Here is a 22,253-nt window from a genome sequence, read left to right as displayed (position 1 = left end):
CTGATCTGTGGCACAAGGACTGTTACAGATGAACCTGCATACTGGGTTTTGCTGGGTAATATGACCAGCAAAACCGCCAGTCAGTGGTTGGCCATAAGATAGACTTCTCCTCTTCAGCTGCCCAAAAAAAGGCTCTTGATCAAAACATAAACAGACCATCCGTATTGACAGGTAAAAGGAGCTGTCCTCAAAAAAGAAAAATCCCACCTGCTACTGTGGAGGAGTTGTCACTGCTATAATGCCATAATGTTTTATCTAGGGGTCTAGATTTATGCAGTGCACTGCCATGTAAATAATTTGCATTTACTGAATATGTACTGACTGAGTCCCACTGTTCAAAAATTGAATAAATAAACTAACTAATTTTTGCCTCTTTTTTTTATTAAAACCACTTTATAGACCATCACATCAGTTACAATGTAGAATCCATATCATTTATAGTTTACAAATGACAAAATGTTTACACCAAATCATGACAGTGTTTACATGATATCAACCACTACTAACATTACTTTATTTACTGTATCTTTTGAAAAATTACCGCTATTTATACAGCACAAGACTTAAGAATATTTAACAGGTGCAGGTTTCATTTTCCCTGGTTTTATTATGACACTGTTCAAACCTTCACCATCTTATCCAGAAGGGCCACCTCTTCACCCTCACATGGAAGAAGTAATCTGATTGGCATGGTGGTATGTTTGAAGCAGGTCCCTTGTGTAGCGCTGGAACCCAGTCACGATGTTTCATCCATTTCATTGGCTGGTTTGCTGCAATAATGCCAAATAATTAGCAACTCTATAAATAGAAGGTAGTTCTACAAAATCACTCAGTAGGATGTTTGTTCTAATTTGCTATGAGCTCAGAGTGCATCGAAAATAAAACTAATAGGCTATAAAGAGTAATATGAACATATTTAGCACCAACAGATATTTGGAGATGGAAGAGAACTGGAGCTCGTCTCACAGCTTCTATCCAGGCTAGACGCCTTCGTTTGGTAACATCGATACACGAGCTGCCTCATGTTGCTTCCAGGTTGGGAAAGAATGAAAAGATAAACCATTTTCAACCTTATTCTCTTGCCAGTCGTGCGATCGAACATTGCAGCCGACCGCACAGCAAGAACGAACCATTGCTGTTGTGTGTGCCTTAGACCCCCAAAATGGCCTTTCCACGACCACCCCCGTGACATCTGTTCACATGTACTACTTTTGGTATGAAATTGAATAAATATTTGATTAATTCAATGACAATTTTTATTATTTATTTTATTCACTTACATTGAAAAGTGACAGTTCTATAGATTTATTTAATTAGATGTGGGAAAATTTCGCCCCCTAGTGACTAAAATTGTGTTCTGCATCACTGTGAGTCAGCCTGCTGAAAACCTACAAGAGTGGCAAAAGTGTACAGTGAAACAAGCACTTCTGATAAAGTATTTATTCCAAGATAAACACGGAATAGACACAAACAGTCATTTGGGGGGATTTATTGAGTTTTATTGCATAAAATAATATATTAATTATCTAATCTATTACACATATTCATTTACAAAAAAAGGCTCATTAATGAAAATAAATATTTCTGTGCAGTTTATTTGCACTGTCAAAGCAGGCAGAGAAATGCTGAGATCTATATACATATAGGTTAATAAAAAACACATTAAGTCATAGCCAAGACAACCTTCATGATGCAGACTGAAAGAGGCTGCTGCTTTCAAAGTCCTTGATCTGATACTAGTTCACTGACTTACTTCCCAAGTATCATCACTCAACAAACCCACCGCCATCGTTTCCCTGTATAATTTGCAGCACAGTTTTATTTACTCATTGCATTGTTCACATTTTCCATTGTCAGTTCACCCAAAAGGCTTCTCATGAAGATACATTAAAAATGTTTATCAACAAAGTTAGTAATAATGCTTTATCAAAATTATTCACCTTCACCTTTGGCTGCACTTCACGTAGAAAAATATAAACGGTTTATAATACGAAAATACATCATGTTGTTACAAAACTATTGCTTCAGAATATCACCAAAATACTCGTTTTCTTTGTAAAACATGATTCATTTGACCTTTCATTATTGCACAAGTTATTTTGGTTGTTTGAGTTCCCAGAGTCCTCTGCGGGAGGACAGGGGTAAAATGATATTAGTTAAAAGGCTAGAGGCAGATTTCAGGAACATGTCCAACAAAGTAAAAAAAGAAAACAAAATGCTTTGGAGAGCTTTGTGTTTCAGGGATTTGGATTTGAATTCAAAATACATCCCTTTTGTATCCTGTATGCATTTTTTTTCCTTTTTTGCCAAATAAAAAGAAAATTTAAGTTTTAGCTTTTGGACGGAGAAATTAACAAATCATACCTCCAAAGACTACAACTGCTAGCAGATACCGGATGGTTTTGCATCTTCTTTCCAAACATTTTCTAAAATTGCAAAGCACAATCACCTTCATTCTTCTTTGGAATCCATTATTTAGTGTTTAAGGCCAAACAAAGTTTGAAATAATAATAGCCCTGAAGGTCAGTTGAGAAGTCTGGGTTGAAAGCAAAAACATTCGGGATTAGAGGCTAAACACAAGCAAGCTAATTGTTTGAATAAATAAATGTAGATATTATATCTTAAAATGCTACGTTCACGTCACATTCAGATTTTTGGGTTTCTACATTGGGTGCCAATATTAAAAAGGTACCTGGTCATTCACTAATATATGAATGGTATTATTTTCTTGAGAGTATTATTGCCTATTTAATTAGGAAATATATACAGGTATATATTAAACACTTTCCTCATTTAGTATTCTAAAAAAAGAAAAAAATACAGTAGCATCCTTAAAGTAAAACTGAACAGATCTGTAGCAGAAATGTCCCATGTGTTTCTGACGTTTTTCAGCAAAAAGCCTGAAAGCACGGGCGGGCAGGCGTACAGCACAAAGCTTTGCATAAATGATCTTTGTGTAACTCTTTAGTAACATTTTATGAACCAATAAAGCTTGCTGTTGATTTGCTGAGTGTATTAGCAACGTGACGCTTTAATGCGTGACGCATTAATCACAGTTAATTAATCCAGTGCTTTATTGTTTCTAAACATGGTTTCAGGACTGCACTCATGAGGTGCTGTGTTTTTTACTCTTGTAAAGGCAACATAACTCTTTACAGTGAGTTTTTCTCAGTTCCCAGAAAATGTAGAAAATCTTCTCTTTAAAGAAGTATGAAATGTAAAATACTAACATTTAAACTCTTAAGAGATTTTAAATACCTCTTATGCAAAGCCTGAGATACGTTTGTAACACTGTAAAGGTTTCTTGGCTTTGATATTTAAGAGTAGTTGTGTATCGTGTAAAACAACCTGTTGTTCTTTGATCGAGTTGCATAAACATGAGCCAAATGCAAAATCCTTTCGGTCGGCCAACACGTGCATCACGTATATCCTCAAGTCACAAGAGCACCCGTTGATGCAAGATGAGTCACAGATGGTGTGTCTCGGTGTGGAAGCATCAGTGTTGCTTTAAGTCACCTTTATAGTAGACTTATGGACGCAGAGTAGGGAGACATATGGCACACCAATGAAGGCCCATTTCTCACTGGGCCAGAACATGATGACGGGACCTCGCTCCGGTGCCTCGGTAGCAACATCAAAGTAGGCGAAGCAAACGCAACCCAAATAGGAAGCCAGACAGATGAGGATGTGCCTGTAAGAGCAAAATGATCATGAATAAGCCTAACCTCTGAAATGATTTACAGGCACAGCTGTAAAAGTTTAACAGTGTCTTGTTTTCCCTAAAACAAATCTGGAGAAACCTGCAGTCAGCTGAGACTGAAGAAGTCGCTTGAATGAGTGACAAAAGGTTTCTCCCACAGAATAAACTTTTTGGGATTTTTCCAACTACTTCTGCAGCCATGTGAAAAAAAGAAAGTTTTCGCAGGACTCTATGCAGTTTGAAAAATAAAACATTAAAATAAGCAAACTTGTATGGCTTTCATAGGAATTCAGAGGGTAAGTAACAGTCAGGTTCTGGTAAACAATTGCACTTGATTAACTAATTACCAGTAAGTGTGAACACTTCTATAAAACCAGAAGTTTTGACAGTTTGCTGGTCTAAAACATTCAGGTATTGGTTCTCACAATGACAGCCAATTCATCTGAGACCATTGCAAAATAACAACAGCTACATCTCAGAACCGCATTTAGCATGTCACATGTTAAAGTTCAAGACATTATAATAATAATAATAATTATAATAATAATAATGTATACTTTATTGATCCCCGTGGGGAAATTCCTCTCTGCATTTAACCCATTCACTCTGTGAAGCAGAAAGTCCCTTATCTCAAAAAAGTCCATGACAGCATGCTGTGGCATGATCGTAAGAGAGCTGTGCATAAATACCCACAAACCTCAATTAAATAAAGCAACACTGTAAAGAACACTAGGCCAGAGTTCCCCCACAATGATGTGAGAGGCTGATAAAGTCATACGGAAAACAAGTTATTCAAGTTAATGCTGAAAGGTGGTTTTTACAAATTTCTATTTCACGTGACTTAATTTCTCAAATTCCTCTTTTCTGTTTGATTTACCTTCAGTCTATTGAAGCTACTGCCTAGTTCCCCTCCCCGTTCCTCCTCATATAAAACACATAAATCACCTGAAATGAAAACTGGTTGACATTTTTTATTCATTTGTTTTAAGAAAAAAAGTATACAGTGCAACTGTAACTGTCTTGTAACACTTATTATGCCTTTTAGTCTCACAGGATTATACACATAGTGAATAAATGATACCATTAACACCTTATACAGCACTGAGTTTGACTTTGAGTCGACTTTGAGCTTACCAAGCACAGTGTAGGTAGGGAAAGTTGACAGATGACCACACTTCACAGAATATCCTGTCACTGATCCAGCAAAGCAGAGCCAGCGCCCACCAGATCCCTGAGATCAGGCCCAGCTTGAACACACGTGGGTTTTCACACCTGCGATGACACAGTGAAGAACAATGTGAGCTGTGAAAATGCAAATGCAGCCAACTTGATGATTTATTCAGCATATAAATAGAAACAGTTCAATTTTGTTAAAATAGCAATACATTTCCTAGAATTACAGATTATACTGAATATTTACAAAATAAATGCAATTAATCATATATGTAAAGTACATTGCTGCTAAACCCACGTTGGCCACTTGTGGGCAGCATATATATTCATCATTTATTCCTCTTCCTCTTTCACATCCAGACTATACAGACAAACATTAACATTTATTTTACCACATTTATTTTGAGGCACACGTTTGCATTTTTGTCTTAAAATAACTCCATTATCTAATATCTAGCTCTTCAGCTGCCAACTCTCCCAATGATATTCACTTACATAATCATTTAATCCACTGTAATATAAAAATGCTACAAAATCATAGTGGAAATTTTCTCAGTTTTAGCAAACTAACATTAAAATATTGATCCTCATGTTTACATTTCTTTTTATCAATAAAATACTTCTGAAAATCGTATTTCTTGCCTAAAGAATCTTAAACCTCTGAGCTTCCTCACGCAGTCGCTTCCAGGACGTACTGGCCTTTTTGCCCAATTTTGGTGCTCTAAAAGCAGGAGGATTTTAGCGATTTTAATGGCAACGATGATTGCTCCAGCTAGATTTATCTGCACAAATATCCTCATGGATACACCTCTGACCTAGAGAGATGTGCTAATCCAGAGTGCCACTGCCAAACTATTCTTAGTCTTGCCCTCCTTAGGCACACCAGTCAGAGCCAGGCCAAACAGAGTGCAGAGACAAAGAGGGGACACAGAAGCCTGACTGTGACTAAACGGTGCTGACGATACAGGACTGGCAGTTTGTCACCTGCCCTTAGGTCAGTGCATTTGATGAAGTCAAACCATTTAAGAAGCCTCTACCTTTGAGTCACCATTGTTTCAAGGTGACACGAATCCATGGATGACCCAGAACCTTTCCAGCTCAGCAACATAACCGGATTGAGCTAAACGGCAAACATCACTCTCACACAGAGGCTCAGGAATCTTTTTAAGCAGAGGTGAACGACTTTACACTGACAGTGAAAGCAGAGATTAGATTAATTAGCAATCAGTTGCGATCACACTGACTGATAAAGGCGGTCTTGTCTCTGATTATTTGGGAGTCATCCAAGCGAAAAAGCTCCGAAGCTCTGACACCATGAATGTAACATTTGTCACTGACCTCCAGAGTCCCAAAACCATGTGGAGAACACTTATTTTTATTTAAACAAAAATACACTTTTCCTATTTAATTAATTTAATATTATTTGCATTATAAGCCTGTGGAAATGTGGAATTTGGCCAGTAAGGAATACTAAGGTTTCCAGCTCTGCATTATATGGACAAAAGTACTAGACCAGGGGTGGGCAATTCCAGGCCTCGAGGGCCGGTGTCCTGCAGGTTTTAGATCTCACCTTGGGTCAACACACCTGAATCACATGATTAGTTCGTTACCAGGCCTCTGGAGAATTTCAGGACATGTTCAGGAGGTAATTTAGCCATTTAAATCAGCTGTGTTGGTTCAAGGACACATCTAAAACCCACAGGGACACCAGCCCTCGAGGCCTGGAGTTGCCCACCCCTGTACTAGACCACACCTCTTAACCTTTGAATTCAGGCATTTCATTCAGTCCCACTGTCATAGGTGTATAAAATCAAGCACCTGGCCATTCAATCTGCACTTACACTTTGTAAAGATTGGTGAAAGAATGGGTTATTCTAAAGAACTCACTGTATTTCAGCATGAAACTGTAATAGGATGCCTCTGCTGGATTAAGTCAACTCAGTTACGGAGCACAGCTGACGAGTGCCAGGTGGCATAGAGTGCAAAAGTCGCAAACGCTCTGCTGACTCATTAACTGCTCCAGACGTTTTCTGGCATTAACAAAAGCCCAAAAACTGTGTGCTGGGAGCTCCATGGCCGAGCAATTCCTGTAGATGTAACACGTCGGTGAACCCGTACATTTATCTGCATACTGTATGTTCAGAAGTGGATGACTCCCTGGAAGCAGGGAGAAATGGTGCTACATCTTTATTTTTCTACATCTTTTATTTAAAAATAATAACAGCTACAGAAATTGCAAAATTTACCCATCACACCAGAATTAAAGATTTCTTATTTTAAAGTAAGTGTGCTGGTGAACTGAACTGGTAAACTGCCTCTATTACATAACTTGCCCAGAGAGAGGCAGGAAAAAAGGGTGTCACAGCTATGAAACGGCAACAGGAAGTACAAAAATAGATGGCCAGTGATGCATCTTCCCACTGGGAAGTGGGTCATTAAATTGTCATCAATACTGTAAAAACTGATTGTTCCAGTTAATCACAGAACACAAAAAGAGTAGTTATGCCTCTTTGTATTACAATTCAAGTGTCAAAGTGCTTAAAAAATATAAACTAATCGATAACTGTGAAGTTGTGACAACAAGATATGTGAAAGCAAGAAAAGAAAGCTTAATATGGGGCTTATGCATTAAAAATGCACAGGCCTCAAAACAGAAAGTCAATGAAACAGACTTGAAAAACACCTGTGAGCACTGCTGGCAAAGGTAGAAAAAAACCTTCTAATTCACTGAATCAAAACGGGGGGGAAATGATTATTTCTCTTCAGATGCATGAATTTGTTCATAAAATGACCATAGAACGGGAGTTTCTATCCGTATATCTGCACAATTCGGTTCCCTATGGAAAAGAATTACCAAAGGAATATAAGAAATCTTATTCTGAGACTTTGTAATACAGGAAGATCAGTAACCGATTAAAACTTGATGCACAGATGGGCAAGTAATCAGGAAGTACAGTGGGAGACACAACACTGCTATTAGAGCCACTGTGACGTCCTAATAGAAATTATGCTGCACATAGTGCTTCAGTTGAATAACAAGCCTCTGAAAGACAGACAGGCGTGCCCTTCAGACTTGGCAGATTAGAGATTATGACATGCAGTGCAAAAAAAAAACCAACAACAACTTCTGTGGATAGCGTCATTTAAAAAAAAAAAAAAAAAAAAACTCGCTTGCTGTCTAACAAGATAAAAAAAAATAAAAAAAAAACACAAGAAGAAATTTACTGAACAATGGGGGAAAGCGCTTTCAAATGACATACATTATTAACACATTCCCTTGACAAATTAAATAACTGAAAATAAAATGTTTATTTCTAATACTTAGTTGAAAACCCTTTGCTGGCAATGACAGCCTGAAGTCTTGAAATTATGGACATCGCCAGATGCTGGTTCCCTCCGTTTTAATGCTCTGGCAGGCCTTTACTGCAGCATCTTGCTGCTTGCTGCTGTTTGTTTGTGGCCCTTTCTGTCCAAAATGTAATCTTCAACAAGTGAAATGCATGCTCAATTGGGTTAAGATCAGGTGACTGACTTGGATCTTCAAAAATATTCCACTTCTTTGCTTGAATAAACTCCTGGGTTTCTTTGGCTATATGTTTTAGGTCATGGTCCATCTGTATTATGAAACACCGACCAACCAACTTGACTGGACTTCTGTCCTGTGTCACATCATCAATAAACACTAGAGTCCCAGTGCAGCTGGCAGCCATGCACCCCAATGCCATCACACGGCCTCCGCTGTGTTTTACAGATGATGTGGTATGCTTTGGATCATGAGCTGTTCCACGCCTTCTCCATAATTTTTTCTTGTCATCATTCTCACCACTCTATTCTGATCTTGGTTTCATCTGTCTGAAGAATGTTTTTCCAGAACTGTGCTGGCTTTTTAGATGATTTTTAGCAATGTCCAATCTGGCCTTTCTGGGGGAGATGAGTGGCTTGCACCTTGCAGCGAACCCTCTGTATTTACTTTCACACAGTCTTCTCTCTATGGTATACTTGGATATCAAAAGGCCAATCTCCTGAAGAGTATTGTATACCTGGTTGGCTGTTGTGAAGGAGTTTCTCTTCACCATGGGAATGATTCTGCGATCATTCACCAATGTTCTACTATTGTAGCAATTTCTGAGATGTTTTCGCAGTTTAAGGATGGCTTGTTTCACCTCCATGGAGAGGTCCTTTGAAAACAAGGCCAAGTAGCTCTCCACTGAAAATAAAAAAAAAATTGCACATAAAAGATTTTTTTCACTGTGTGTTATACTTGTATAACTATGCATGTGACAAATAAAGAACCTTGAACCTTGAACCACTGTCTACTGTCTGGTCACAGCAAAATCTTCTAAATACAAGAACTACACCTCAAATCAACTCCAGTAACTGCCCACACCTCCCAATGAAATTGAGTCAATTGTCCAATTACTTTTGGCCCCTTTAAAGGGTGGCACATGTTGAGGAGCTGAAACTCCTAAACCCTACATCCAATCTGAATGTGGATACCCTCAAATGAAAGCTGTGAGTCTGTGCTTAGAATATGCTTCAGTAAACAAGTAAAAAAACAAAATGTGGCATTTTAATCATAAACATGGAGCAATAAAGCAGCAGCAAAGAGCAGCTATGATAATCATCTCTAAGAAATCCCCAATAAACACTTATTTAGTAGAAAAAAGAAAAAAAAGAGTAAATATTGAACTGCTTACTTCATCATATGGTCAGAACTATGCTCACTTCTGTTGTAAACCTTATACATCAAGTCAGTTGGCCTGAAATATTTTACATAAATTACTCTTATCGAGCCAACGCCCTTTCCTGCCAGCAAATATATGTTGACAAAAACGTCACTACATAGCTGGATATCTGGAAAACTGTGCCCATCAGCCAGGAGATTATAGAAGGATGTGAGATAAGATACATGACATTAGATTAGTGCTTCTGCTTTGAGAGAAAGTGCTGGGGAATCTGAGGAGTATAATTGTGGGAGGCAAAGATAAGGGTGGAGCCCTGATGTGACTCTCCTTGCACTCGACTGTACAAAACAGAGGTCTGTGGCATACGTGACACAAAGCTGGACACTAATTAAATTTATCACTCAAGTTTCAGCAACTCCCATTCCTATGGATCGTTTCAAAGCTGATGAACAACTTTTTTTTTTTCCTAAATACGGACCAAAATTGCTTGGCTGAACCTTGTTGAATCTTTGCCACAAATAAAATAGGTGTTTCTTGTTAATGAGACATTCAGTCTCAATGGGACTAAAGGTTAAATAAATAAAAATAAAACCTCTAGTACAGGGTGGAACCTCTGCTTGAAAGAAAATGGTTATTAGAAAGGTATAACTAATAAAGTGGTCATAAATAACACTGAAGCTTCAATATGTGGAGTCGAAACACCAGTGGGTGACTTCACGGTGCCTACATCCATCTTGTAACAGAAACAGGATGCTTTTATTTCCTCCCCCAAGCATGTTACTATTTAACCTTATTTTCTGTGATATGTTCCATGAGCTGTTTCACATACATCAAATTCATAATAAGATCTTAAAACTTACTATAATACTAACAATGTTCTCCATTTGCATTGGTTTCACGCATCACGCTCAGTGTACATTGCATACGTAACTTTGCAGTCACTAAAAATTGTGTCCGTGATGGAATTTTCTTCTACACACCACTCTGAAAAAACGCTGCAGGCTAGTTATAATAGTATTAAAGTATTCCAGTTTTGTAATTTTATATACTCTTCATTCCAGAAACCCTCTGCATGCTCACAGTTGACTCACAGAACATGTTGTTCTTGCTGGCCTGAAACCAACAGCTAAGTTTTCTGTCCTTTCTGAGGGCAAAAGTCCATCAGTCGGGGCAACAGGAACTCTCTCACACTTGGAACAACAAAAACAAGCAGTTTCAATGGATGACTGGCACTGGCAGTAATGTGAAGAATTACTAACAGGTTGAACAATAGATGAATTTTGGGGACTGATGGTGTTGAGTAAGGGTTATGGGAAACGGAAGCAACGGAACATACGTCCACGTTACTGTGACCGCTAGGAAGCATTAAGGACACAAACACGCAGAAAAACAGAGTGAAAGGCTTGTTGTGCTTTCAGGAACTTTCTTCCACATAATAAGTTTGGAACAGACACACCAGACAGTACAAAAAGGTGAAAGGTGGCATGTTAACAATGCACCGACTTCACTATTTGACTTCTGTTATTTAAACAGTTCAAGACTTAAAGAGGTGATAAAGCACATTGTTGATAAGTCAGGTTATCATACTTCCCATGCATCAACTCTGGAACATTTCCCTGCCTATAAAGGCATGACTGAAACAAAGCTGGGGACTTCATAGAGGACTGCTGGTTTACATTATTTGGGGCTGATAAAAATTCATTCTTTGTGATTTATGCTACATCCTTTGATGCTGCAGTCGCTTCTTATTTACCGCCAATGTTATTTCCAGTTTGGCCAGACGTTTCCGCCAAACAAACCTCTGCCAATAGCCTGATCTACAGCCATCCTGTGAGTCACTATAGAAGATGACAACATTTAGGTGGGTGCTAAGTAACGTGATTGCATAAAACCAAAACATACAAAACAATCCAAAGTTTCAGCACTGCTGGACTTTCTCACTTCTAAGTGAGACTCGGTTATGTTGGTGAACGAGAACTACATCATTGACTTCACATGGTTTGCGTTGACTTTTACGGAAAAAGAGCCTTCATCACCACAGAAAGCTGCTTTAGAGCCGAGCCACTCATATTTCTGTTAGTGAAAGTTACAGTTTTATTCTAACAAAGCAGGCTGTCAGAGGGAGGGGGACAATAGCTGCCTAGTACAAGACGCATACAGCGCATGCCACAGGCAGTTACATTTTCCAGCAACGCAGAGCAGTTTTCAGCTTTTAACACACATATTTTAGAAATCCCCATAAATACCTAACAGAAAAGTTAGCCTGTATAGTGAAATTCTATCAACTTTCCTGCAGCTGAAGTAGTGTGCACTCGAAACCACCCAAACAGAAGAGTTACAAGAATCAGAATACTTTAATAATTCTTAAGGAAATTATGTTGGTTACAAGAAGAATAAAAGAATAAAAACAATAAGAATAAACCAAAATACCTATTAAGCTGGAAGACAATCAGAGTGAGTAAATTTCAGGAGGTTTTGAGATTGAGACTACGTCCACACTAGCCCGGATAGATTTGAAAACTGCGTTTTCATCTGAAAACGCTCCACGTCCACACTAGCGTTTTCAGTCATTTTCACAGAGTTGCGTCCACATTGAAACGGCCGAAAACGCTTACGTTCCAATACTGTGCATGTGTGAAACGCAAGAAGATTCGACCTGCCTCATTTCTGTCTGCTGCTTATTTACTTTCCGGCTCTTTGAAACGTTGCAGCAAAATGTTGAGGAAAGGCACAGAGTTTTTTAAATGGACTAACAATGAGGTGGAGTTGTTGCTGCGAGTAACACAAAAGTATAAAGTTGCAACTGCGAGTGAGAGTTAAAAAATTTGAAGAAAAGTTAACTGGAGCATGTACAGACTGATATTAAGGTCTCTAATCAGAAGTACCTGACCCCGTGGTATAATTCTCAAACACGTACCCTAAAGCAGATGACTCGTAATCTGGAGAGGAAATGGCGTGTCACAAATTTAGAGGATCATCATTTAGCCTGGAGAAATAGTTTGTTGCTTTATAAGAAAGCCCTCCGCAAAGCCAGAACAGCTTACTACTCATCACTGATTGAAGAAAATAAGAACAACCCCAGGTTTCTCTTCAGCACTGTAGCCAGGCTGACAAAAAGTCAGAGCTCTTTTGAGCCAACCATCCCTTTAACGTTAACTAGTGATGACTTCATGAACTTCTTCACAAATAAAATTTTTATCTTTAGAGAAAAAATTACCAATAATCATCCCACAGATGTAATATTATCTACAGCTACTCTTAGTACCATTGATGTTAAGTTAGACTCTTTTTCTCCAATCGATCTTTCTGAGTTAATTTCAATAATTACTTCCTCCAAACCATCAACGTGTCTTTTAGACCCCATTCCTACAAAACTGCTCAAAGAAGTCCTGCCACTGATTAATTCTTCGATCTTATATATGATCAACCTATCTCTAATAATCGGCTATGTACCACAGGCCTTCAAGGTGGCTGCAGTTAAACCTTTACTCAAAAAGCCATCTCTAGACCCAGCAGTCTTAGCTAATTATAGGCCAATCTCCAACCTTCCTTTCATATCAAAAATCCTTGAAAGAGTAGTTGTCAAACAGCTAACAGATCATCTGCAGAGGAATGGTTTATTTGAAGAGTTTCAGTCAGGTTTCAGAGTTCATCACAGCACAGAAACAGCTTTAGTGAAGGTTACAAATGATCTTCTTATGGCCTCTGACAGTGGACTCATCTCTGTGCTTGTCCTTCTTGACCTTAGTGCAGCATTCGATACTGTTGACCATAATATCCCATTAGAGCGATTAGAACATGCTGTAGGTATTACAGGTATTGCACTGCAGTGGGTTGTAACATATCTATCTAATAGACTCCAATTTGTGCATGTAAATGGAGAGTCCTCTTCACACACTGAGGTTAATTATGGAGTTCCACAGGGTTCAGTGCTAGGACCAATTCTGTTTACATTATACATGCTTCCCCTAGGCAGCATCATTAGAAGACATAGCATACATTTTCACTGCTATGCAGATGACACCCAGCTCTATCTGTCCATGAAGCCAGATAACACACACCAATTAGTTAAACTGCAGGAATGTCTTAAAGACATAAAGACTTGGATGGCCACTAACTTTCTGCTTCTTAACTCAGATAAAACTGAGGTCATTGTACTCGGCGCTGAAAAGCTTAGAAATATGGTATCTAACCAGATTCTTACTCTGGATGGCATTACCTTGGCCTCCAGTAACACTGTGAGGAACCTTGGAGTCATTTTTGACCAGGATATGTCCTTCAACGCACATATTAAACAAATATGTAAGACTGCGTTCTTCCATTTGCGCAACATCTCTAAAATTAGAAATATCCTGTCTCAGAGTGACGCTGAAAAACTAGTTCATGCATTCATTACTTCCAGGCTGGACTACTGCAATTCATTATTATCAGGATGTCCAAAAAACTCACTGAAAAGCCTTCAGCTAATCCAAAATGCTGCAGCAAGAGTACTGACAGGGACTAGAAAGAGAGAGCATATTTCTCCTGTTTTGGCTTCCCTTCATTGGCTTCCTGTTAAATCCAGAATTGAATTCAAAATCCTGCTCCTCACATACAAGGTCTTAAATAATCAGGCCCCATCTTATCTTAATGACCTTGTAGTACCATATCACCCTATTAGAGCACTTCGCTCCCGCTCTGCAGGCCTACTTGTTGTTCCTAGAGTATTTAAAAGTAGAATGGGAGGGAGAGCCTTCAGTTTTCAGGCCCCTCTTCTGTGGAACGAGCTTCCAGTTTGGATTCGGGAGACAGACACTATCTCTACTTTTAAGATTAGGCTTAAAACTTTCCTTTTTGCTAAAGCATATAGTTAGGGCTGGACCAGGTGACCCTGAATCCTCCCTTAGTTATGCTGCAATAGATGTAGGCTGCCGGGGGATTCCCATGATGCATTGAGTTTTTCCTTTCCAGTCACCTTTCTCGCTCACTATGTATTAACAGACCTCTCTGTACTGAATCATATCTGTTATTAACCTCTGTCTCTCTTCCACAGCATGTCTTTTATCCTGTCTTCCTTCTCTCACCCCAACCGGTCGCAGCAGATGGCCGCCCCTCCCTGAGCCTGGTTCTGCCGGAGGTTTCTTCCTGTTAAGAGGGAGTTTTTCCTTCCCACTGTCGCCAAAGTGCTTGCTCATAGGGGGTCATATGATTGTTGGGTTTTTCTCTGTATCTATGAAGCGCCTTGAGGCGACTTTTGTTGTGATTTGGCGCTATATAAATAAAATTGAATTGAATTGAATTGAATTGAATATTAATCTTTAATAGGGCTTGAGAGCAAACAAAACAACAATGCCCTACACTATCTTAGTTTAATTGGTCACATGACTGCAGCCCATGACTAACATGCGTTGTCCACACTGCGACGCGAAAGCACCATTTTCAAATGTATGCGTTTTTGAGAGCGTTTCCAAAATGCTGCGTTTTCCATGAGCAAAAACGTCGTCTCAGTGTGGACACGAGGCCAAAACGGAGAAAAAACTATGCGTTTTCAAATGCATTAGTGTGGACGTAGCCTGAGACAGGATTTCAAAGTGGAGAGAGAGAGCAAAGTTTTCCACTTCCAGGGGTTTGTTTTTGTGATACTATCCCCACTGAGCAAATGACATTTTAAGCCTTTTGGCAGTGATCTTTTGTGTTTGAGTGCATGTTTTTAAGTGTTTTTTCAACTGGACATGACTAATAAGGGTTAGATGTGATTGAGAATACGACTATGACATTGCACACATAACTAGGCCCTTAGAAATACTCTGCTTTATCATGAGAGACACTCAGGAAGGCACCATAATTTGCTAGATAAACATTAAGCTGTGTTAAAGGAGACTTCAAACTAGTGGCTGAGACCACAAACCCATTAGGAACATGTGGTCATAAGTTGTGTGAGCAGTAAGATCATTTTCTCACAGACTTCTGCACAATCACACGTCTTTTTATAAATCAGCCAACAGATTCACCACCTGCTTCCTGTAAGGGGTTTATAAAAATAAACTTTTACTTTACTTACTTTAGGTTTAAAAATTTCTGCATCGTCTTTCCTCTTTTGACGCTCAGAGCATGTCCACATTTGATACATAGTCCATGTAGTTTACTCAGTGTGCCACTTCTGGCTCAGACCTACTCGGCTACTTACACTCATCTATGCTGTTTAAACAAACACACACACAGTCATACTCTTCCGTCTTACCTTTTCAGCTCAGTAATGAGCAGCACGGTACATGGGATTCCCAGAGTCATGAGTGACAGTGAGTTGACAACAGGTTTCACAAAGGCCAGCCCCGTGGTGATCCCTGATAAGATGCCGATGACCACTTTGAATCTCGACCTAGATGGATTAATGAACAAAACAGACAGATATTGCTGCAATACTCCATGAACACGATTGTAAAATACAGAGGGAGTGTTTGGATGACTCAGATGTGCTCCAGAAATTATTATGACCCACTTAAGGTGCACATAACAAACACGCTCAGCTCTAATCAAAAGGCTGGGCAAAACAAGTAGCAGCCTGAAGTGAGAGCAAGCAGCTGTGACAGCTTGGTGACAATGCAAGGAGAAGTAAAGACATGTGATGCAGCTTTTACTGGTGTCAGCTATCTTAGAAAGGCCTATTATTAAACAGGAGTGTCACAGCAGCTGAGATATCATGTGACAACAGTGAGCTCTAATACAGTAATGTATTAAATGCATATGCTACATATTTGACCATGTGAAAAAAAATGTTTGCCCTGCCTTGCACGGGACAAACCTACACTGTATCTGCTTTAGTGTTTATTCTTAATTATTGCCACTACCATCATATGCCACCAGCTGTGAATAATTCCAGTCAGAGCTAAACACTTTTAGCTGCTTGAATGATAATTAAGAGTTAAGAGCATGAAGGATAGGCCTCAGGCCTGATTACTGGTAGAGCTTCTGAATTAAGAAATCACTTAAACAGAACCTGTCTGACAAAATGAAGTACCGGTAGGCTAAATGAGCTCAAAAGCAGCAGGACAATAATCTAAAACACACCAGTAAGTTCACCTCTGAATGTCTCAAACAACCCCAAAATGAAGGTTTTGGAGTGGCCTAGACAAGGGCTGCACCTTAAATCTGATTGAGTTGCTTTGACATGACCTTAAACCATGCTCGAAAATCCTCCAGTGTGACTGAATTAAAACAATTCTGCAAAGAAGAGAGGCCAAAATTCCTCCAAAGTGATGTAAAAGACTGTAACTTTGTTTGATGATGGGAAACATTTTATTGTGCCAAATATTGCAGAAAAAGAAAACCCAATTAGGAAAGGGGTAAATAGTTTTTCACAGGACTACATATCTACACATGCACATAGTTTAATCTCTTTTTTTACAATAATAATAATAATAATAATAATAATAATAATAATAATAATAGTTGTTGTTGTTATCAACATACCGATCCCTCCTGAATATCCTGGGTAAATACCTCTTTGGAAACCACATGGCTATGGCACACATGAGCACCCATAATATGGCTAGCTCGTCCAGCATTTGGCCAAGAAAGCTGAGGGTGGCATGAAAATAAGTCGATCCAATACCTTGGAGAAAGGAAGAGACACAGAAGGACAGTGATAGATGTTTTGTATTCAAAGGGCAGGATAAATGAGACAGTCTGTGTTTTGTTACGTGATCCCTCTCTCTTTTATAACATCAGAACATAACTGAGAATAGCAAACGTAGAGTTAAAATGTTCCCCCTCTAAAACAACGAGTTCAAAACGATAACCGAAAAACAGAGCACAGTTGGAACGCCACAATCATCACACAACGAACAGGACCGGCTGTTATCTACGATGGGAACTTTGGAAGCCGTTTTCAAGCTGCTAAACATGTGGGTTTCAAGTTATTGTGCAAATGTTTGCCAAATGTTTTATGAGGAAAGGCAGTCACATTGTGTTACAGTGAACGTAAAGGCCTCTTTTGTTGGCCTTTAATTTGCAAGCAGCTATTTAGAAATGAAACCTTGAAATGCTGCAGAGAGTTGCAGCAGTCACTTTCCCCTCCTTGTTTATCACGGTAGAACAGACTTTTTTTTCCTTTTTTTTTTTTTTTATCAGGTGCAACATTTCAGCAGACTTCTTATCAAATGTTGCTCCCACTCAGTTGTTACTAATCGTGAAAACCTGTCATGGTTCTCAACCTAGGCATGAGAATGAGCCATTCAATAAAAGACTTAAAGAAGCATTCATGTAAATGAATCAGCAGGTACTGCATAATCAGTCAAGCAAAGAAAAAAATGGCTAACTAAGGAGTGTTAGTTGGATATAACAGATATTTGTGTAAAGATGAAATGGTTAAAAAAGCAAAAATAGCTCTTTTTTTAAGACTGGTCCTTTTTTCCATTAAAACTAAAAGTAGAATCCAGGTTCTTTGTGACTTGACAGGATATGAATATGTTGCCTTCAGCTCAGTGAGAGGTAGGGTTGTGTGATATGACCAAAATCTCATATCCCGATATAAGAATTCTATCGTCCGATAACAATATAAATCACAAAAATGTAACATTTTCTGTAAATTCTGTGAATCTCGGGCAGCTCGTCTTGCGGGAAGTGTTTCCAGCTGCGCGTCACGTAGCTGGAGTCGAGTGTTTTAACAGATGTATGAAACTATACATTTTTAGACATAAGTTGTAACGGCCGCTGTTTTCTTTGTGAGTATTTTTTACACAGTATGCTGCGGGGGAAAGCCTGTTCTAAAAATAAACTAAGGTTTATTTATTAGCACCTGGCGGCTCTTTTTTACTTCTCATCCGTAAATAATCTGCTCTTTCACGTGATTCCGTTTATTTTGAAAAGTCTCAACAGGATCTCGAGCTTTATTGTGAAAGGTTTATGTGGAACATAAACAAGCGGACACGCGATGGTGTTACCGTTGTGTGGTTATATTAAATATAAGAGAAAGAGAGAACTTTAAGAAATTAATATAGCCACTACAGTGACCATCAAAACAATGAAAAAATATTGCCCTAAACAGTTTATTTTATGACACCACGAAACAAACGTAAAATGAAAAGATAGACGTTTTTATATCGTCATCCGATATATATCATTATATGAACAGCCCTAGTGAGGGGTGTAATTTCTTAATTCAAAGCCTTAATTTACACGTTCTTATTTTTGATCTGCTGACAGGTCAAAATATGGATGCAAAGTAGCCAAACTGTATTTGCTGGCACTTGCTTTGTTTTAAAAAGCCTCCAGAATCAAAGAAAAGAAAATGGATGCAGTCCAAGATACACAGATAAGGATTTATGGTATGGACCAAGAATGTTCAACTGTCTGAGAGGCTCCAACAAAGCCAGGAGACTGCGTTTATTTCCCTTTACATTGGACCACACATGGGCCACAAAGGAAAACACCCAGCTCTAATTCTTTAAATCTGACAGTTATGCAAATCTTTTTCAACTACTTTTTTTTTTCCGGACACCCACCAAGGTCACCTCCTTGGAACAGAGGTGGGGTTGCTCTCGGGTTATCTTTGCTGACAGGGCAATCCGAGCGTTTGCAAAACAGCATCGATGGGAAAAGGCTCTCTATTGAACTGTGTACATGAAGAAGCACCATTAAAGGCCTAAATATTGAATAGGACATAATGAATTCAAAATCAATCTAAAGATGGTGATAGAGGCCACAGCTGAGAAACTGCGCACCCCAACAGCGCCACTGCAGTACAAGTGTATACAGATCACTCCTTTGGTCTAAAACCTGGAAACTAGTTCAAATTAAATGTCCATCGTAACTGCCAGAGACCAAGTCGACATACTTTAACCTTCTGGTTTGTACTAGTTAACAGTGCAAACCCCTCAGATACTTTGCTTACTCTCATAAAAAATAAAGGAAAAAAAGAATATTCTTTTGCTGTGAATAAAGTCCTACAGGAATACACAATTTTTTTTAAAAATTGGTTTGTGTAAGGACTATTTACTCAGTCCCTTAACCCTTACTTACACATTCCTTTGACCCGTTTTGACAGCAGTAAAAATACCTCAAATGGCCTTATTTAGCTTCAAATTTGATAACTTTTGGCATCTGGACAATGACAGTAACGATGATCAACTCAGTTCGAATATATTTAGATGAATATGGTTGTTACGTTTTCGTGTCTTGGGTAAAACTTGACATGAGAGTGTGAGATATTAGATATTTTCTCCATAAACAAATGTTGTAAAACCTAAACAAAAAATAATAAATAAATAACAAAACACTGTCTGCTCTCTAATACACAAAGTAAGGATTAGTCATGCATTTATTAATGCCAAATACTATATTTATACTATGAAGACAGTGAATATGAACAGTATGTTTGGGTTAACAACTTAACACTTAATCTAATGCAATCTGATGTAGCAGCCCAGCTATAAAGGCCTCCTTTATGAATCCTATAATGATCCGTTTCTTTTTACAGTCATAGCAGTGTTAGTGGCACTTATGTACTCACTGAATTATGCTGATGTGGTTTTCTAGTGAGTCTCCTTATGTATGCAAAAAGTGCAGTGCACTACCTCTATCAACAAACCCACATATAAAGCCCAAAAATGGCAACGATCAAACAAGAAGCCCTGCAACAGATGGTCAGGCCCCCACGCAGATCCTTGATCTCAACATCTCAGAGTTTGAGATTAAGGAAGAGACAGACTAAACAACAGAAAACTGGCAAATCTTCCCAAGATGCCTGACAACTGGTGATCTGTATGACATCCACAATTTTTATTTATTTATTTGAAGCTTTCCTATCTGACGCTTGCTTTATGTACCAGGTGTACAGATGTGAAATGAAAAATAAATAAATAAAAATGAAGGGTTAAGAGAGGTCAGCAGCCAACTTACCGACCACAACTAGCAGTATCCATATGAGGTAAATCCCACTGTTGAAATGTTTTGCATATTGGCGGAACAGGCACATTAATATCGGCGGCAAAACAAAAAACAAAATGTTGCTGATCTGAAATGATAAACAACAGAAAAGTCTTTGTCACTGATCCCGCAGCAAAGAGCCAGCAATGCCCGTCAAAAGTTGATCAGTGTGCGGGCCTCGGTGGCTGTTCAGAAACTGGCATGCAAAACCTGTAAACTGCTACTAACAATAAATATCATGATGCTGAAGCTGAAAAGCAGCCAGACTGCTCAGCTAAGCAGTCGTTAACCTGGGAAGTAAATGGTAAATGGCCTGTATTTGTATAGCGCAAAGAAGCCATTCAACTACAAAAGAAAGAAAGGAAAGGGGAGTAAAACAAAACAAGCAGTGCAACGGAGACAACAGCAAGAAGAGGAAATGCAGAAAGGCTTTGACTGTAAACAAAACTGTAATATGCAAAATAGCGAGAAAAACAACAACAACAAGCCCCGTTCTCAGAACCGACCGTGTTGTAAAACTCAGCGATGCTGGGGTAAATAAGGTAATTGCCTTCACACCAGTCCACCTCGGAGCTACCAGCCTGCAACTGGTCCCAAAACATCACATTAACGTTACTCATGTCTGAACTAGTTCTGTCGGATGGACAGCGCCGAGCAGACAGCACATAAAACAACCGAGGAGGGGAAAGTCGCTATCCGTCGGCTCGCTGGCTGCACGCTAGATCCTAACGTCTGAGTCGTGGCACGTATCGGCCACCCGAGCCTGTGACACACTGGGGAAATCGTTATGGAGCTGCATTTTGAGCACGTCCTTCTTCCACAAAGCCTCCTGCTCGTCGTGACGCTCTGCTTCGTCCACTGACAGCTGCTCGGTCTGCGACTCAAAGAGTGCTCAGGCTGCAAGAGAAGTCGCTCCTGCCTGCTTCCTTCTTCGGTCAAACGTAGGTCAGGAAGGAAGAGTTTACTTATTTTTGTCATGGTAATTAAAAAAAAAAAAAAAAAAGAAGAGTAGTGGTGGGGAAGGGGGGATGAGATACTTAAAGTTTGTATATTCAAGTCAGCAGTAGTCAAAAAATACTTTTTTCAGCTTTTTTTTTTTTTTTTTTGCTGTCTCTAAAACAGAATTACGGTTAAGATCTCCAAATTTCGATTTTCTCGAGAATAATGAATGACAATAATACATTTCTACCCCTTTTCCTTCCATAAACAAATCGAGCTTTCCTTTTTAAGTCACAATTACTATTATTTTTTCAATTTTGACTTATTTCTATCTGTTTTGTTTTTTATTAGCAACAAGCTTCCATACCAAACTGAACCAAATCCACAGTTTTATTGTTCTTTAAAAGTAGACCCAAGTAAGAAAAACAAAAACAAAATAAAAAAAAATACAATAAAATAACTAGTGTTTTCATGATATGCTATATTTTCTATATCTGTATGGTTTTTGTGTAAATTTTATGTAATGTGCCTGGAAATTAGACGTTTTGCTAAAATGTAATGTTTACATGTTGTATTTTCATCTACTAGTGTCCATTCATATGCGTTGTCCCTGTTAAATAAATAATACTAACAAAAATGACATAACTATTACTTTATACATTTGATGTGAAAGGTGGGTGATGTCTTTGTAAGACTTTAAAACTGATCTAAATACAGTTACAAATCTAAAATGTACACACATAATTTACTCAGTCAAAGCTATCAAAAGCTATGACTGAGTAAATTAGCAGGTCCTGTCCAACCTCTGTGCAATATGTTTGACACTCCTGGTCTATTCTTTCTGCTCAATT

The 22,253-nt window shown here is 38.7% G+C and overlaps 1 protein-coding gene across 1 annotated transcript; it reads right to left on the bottom strand.

Annotated features, from left to right (window-relative positions):
• Window positions 1-1,304: 1,304 nt before the first annotated feature.
• acer2 (alkaline ceramidase 2) lies at window positions 1,305-21,343 on the bottom strand. Its single transcript, XM_085162979.1, has 6 exons — window positions 20,970-21,343; window positions 20,437-20,551; window positions 17,008-17,149; window positions 15,779-15,916; window positions 4,835-4,972; window positions 1,305-3,691 (listed from the first exon to the last, which is right to left on the bottom strand). Exons 1-6 carry the CDS (start codon window positions 21,081-21,083, stop codon window positions 3,508-3,510), a joined length of 831 nt encoding a protein of 276 aa, XP_085019105.1. The 5' UTR covers window positions 21,084-21,343; the 3' UTR covers window positions 1,305-3,507.
• Window positions 21,344-22,253: the final 910 nt, after the last annotated feature.

This window comes from Neolamprologus multifasciatus, chromosome 6, assembly GCF_963576455.1.
Source record: "Neolamprologus multifasciatus chromosome 6, fNeoMul1.2, whole genome shotgun sequence".
NCBI lineage: Eukaryota > Metazoa > Chordata > Actinopteri > Cichliformes > Cichlidae > Neolamprologus > Neolamprologus multifasciatus.
The sequence above is the reverse complement of the archived record's forward strand: the minus strand, read 5'-3'. Positions and strand labels throughout refer to the sequence as shown.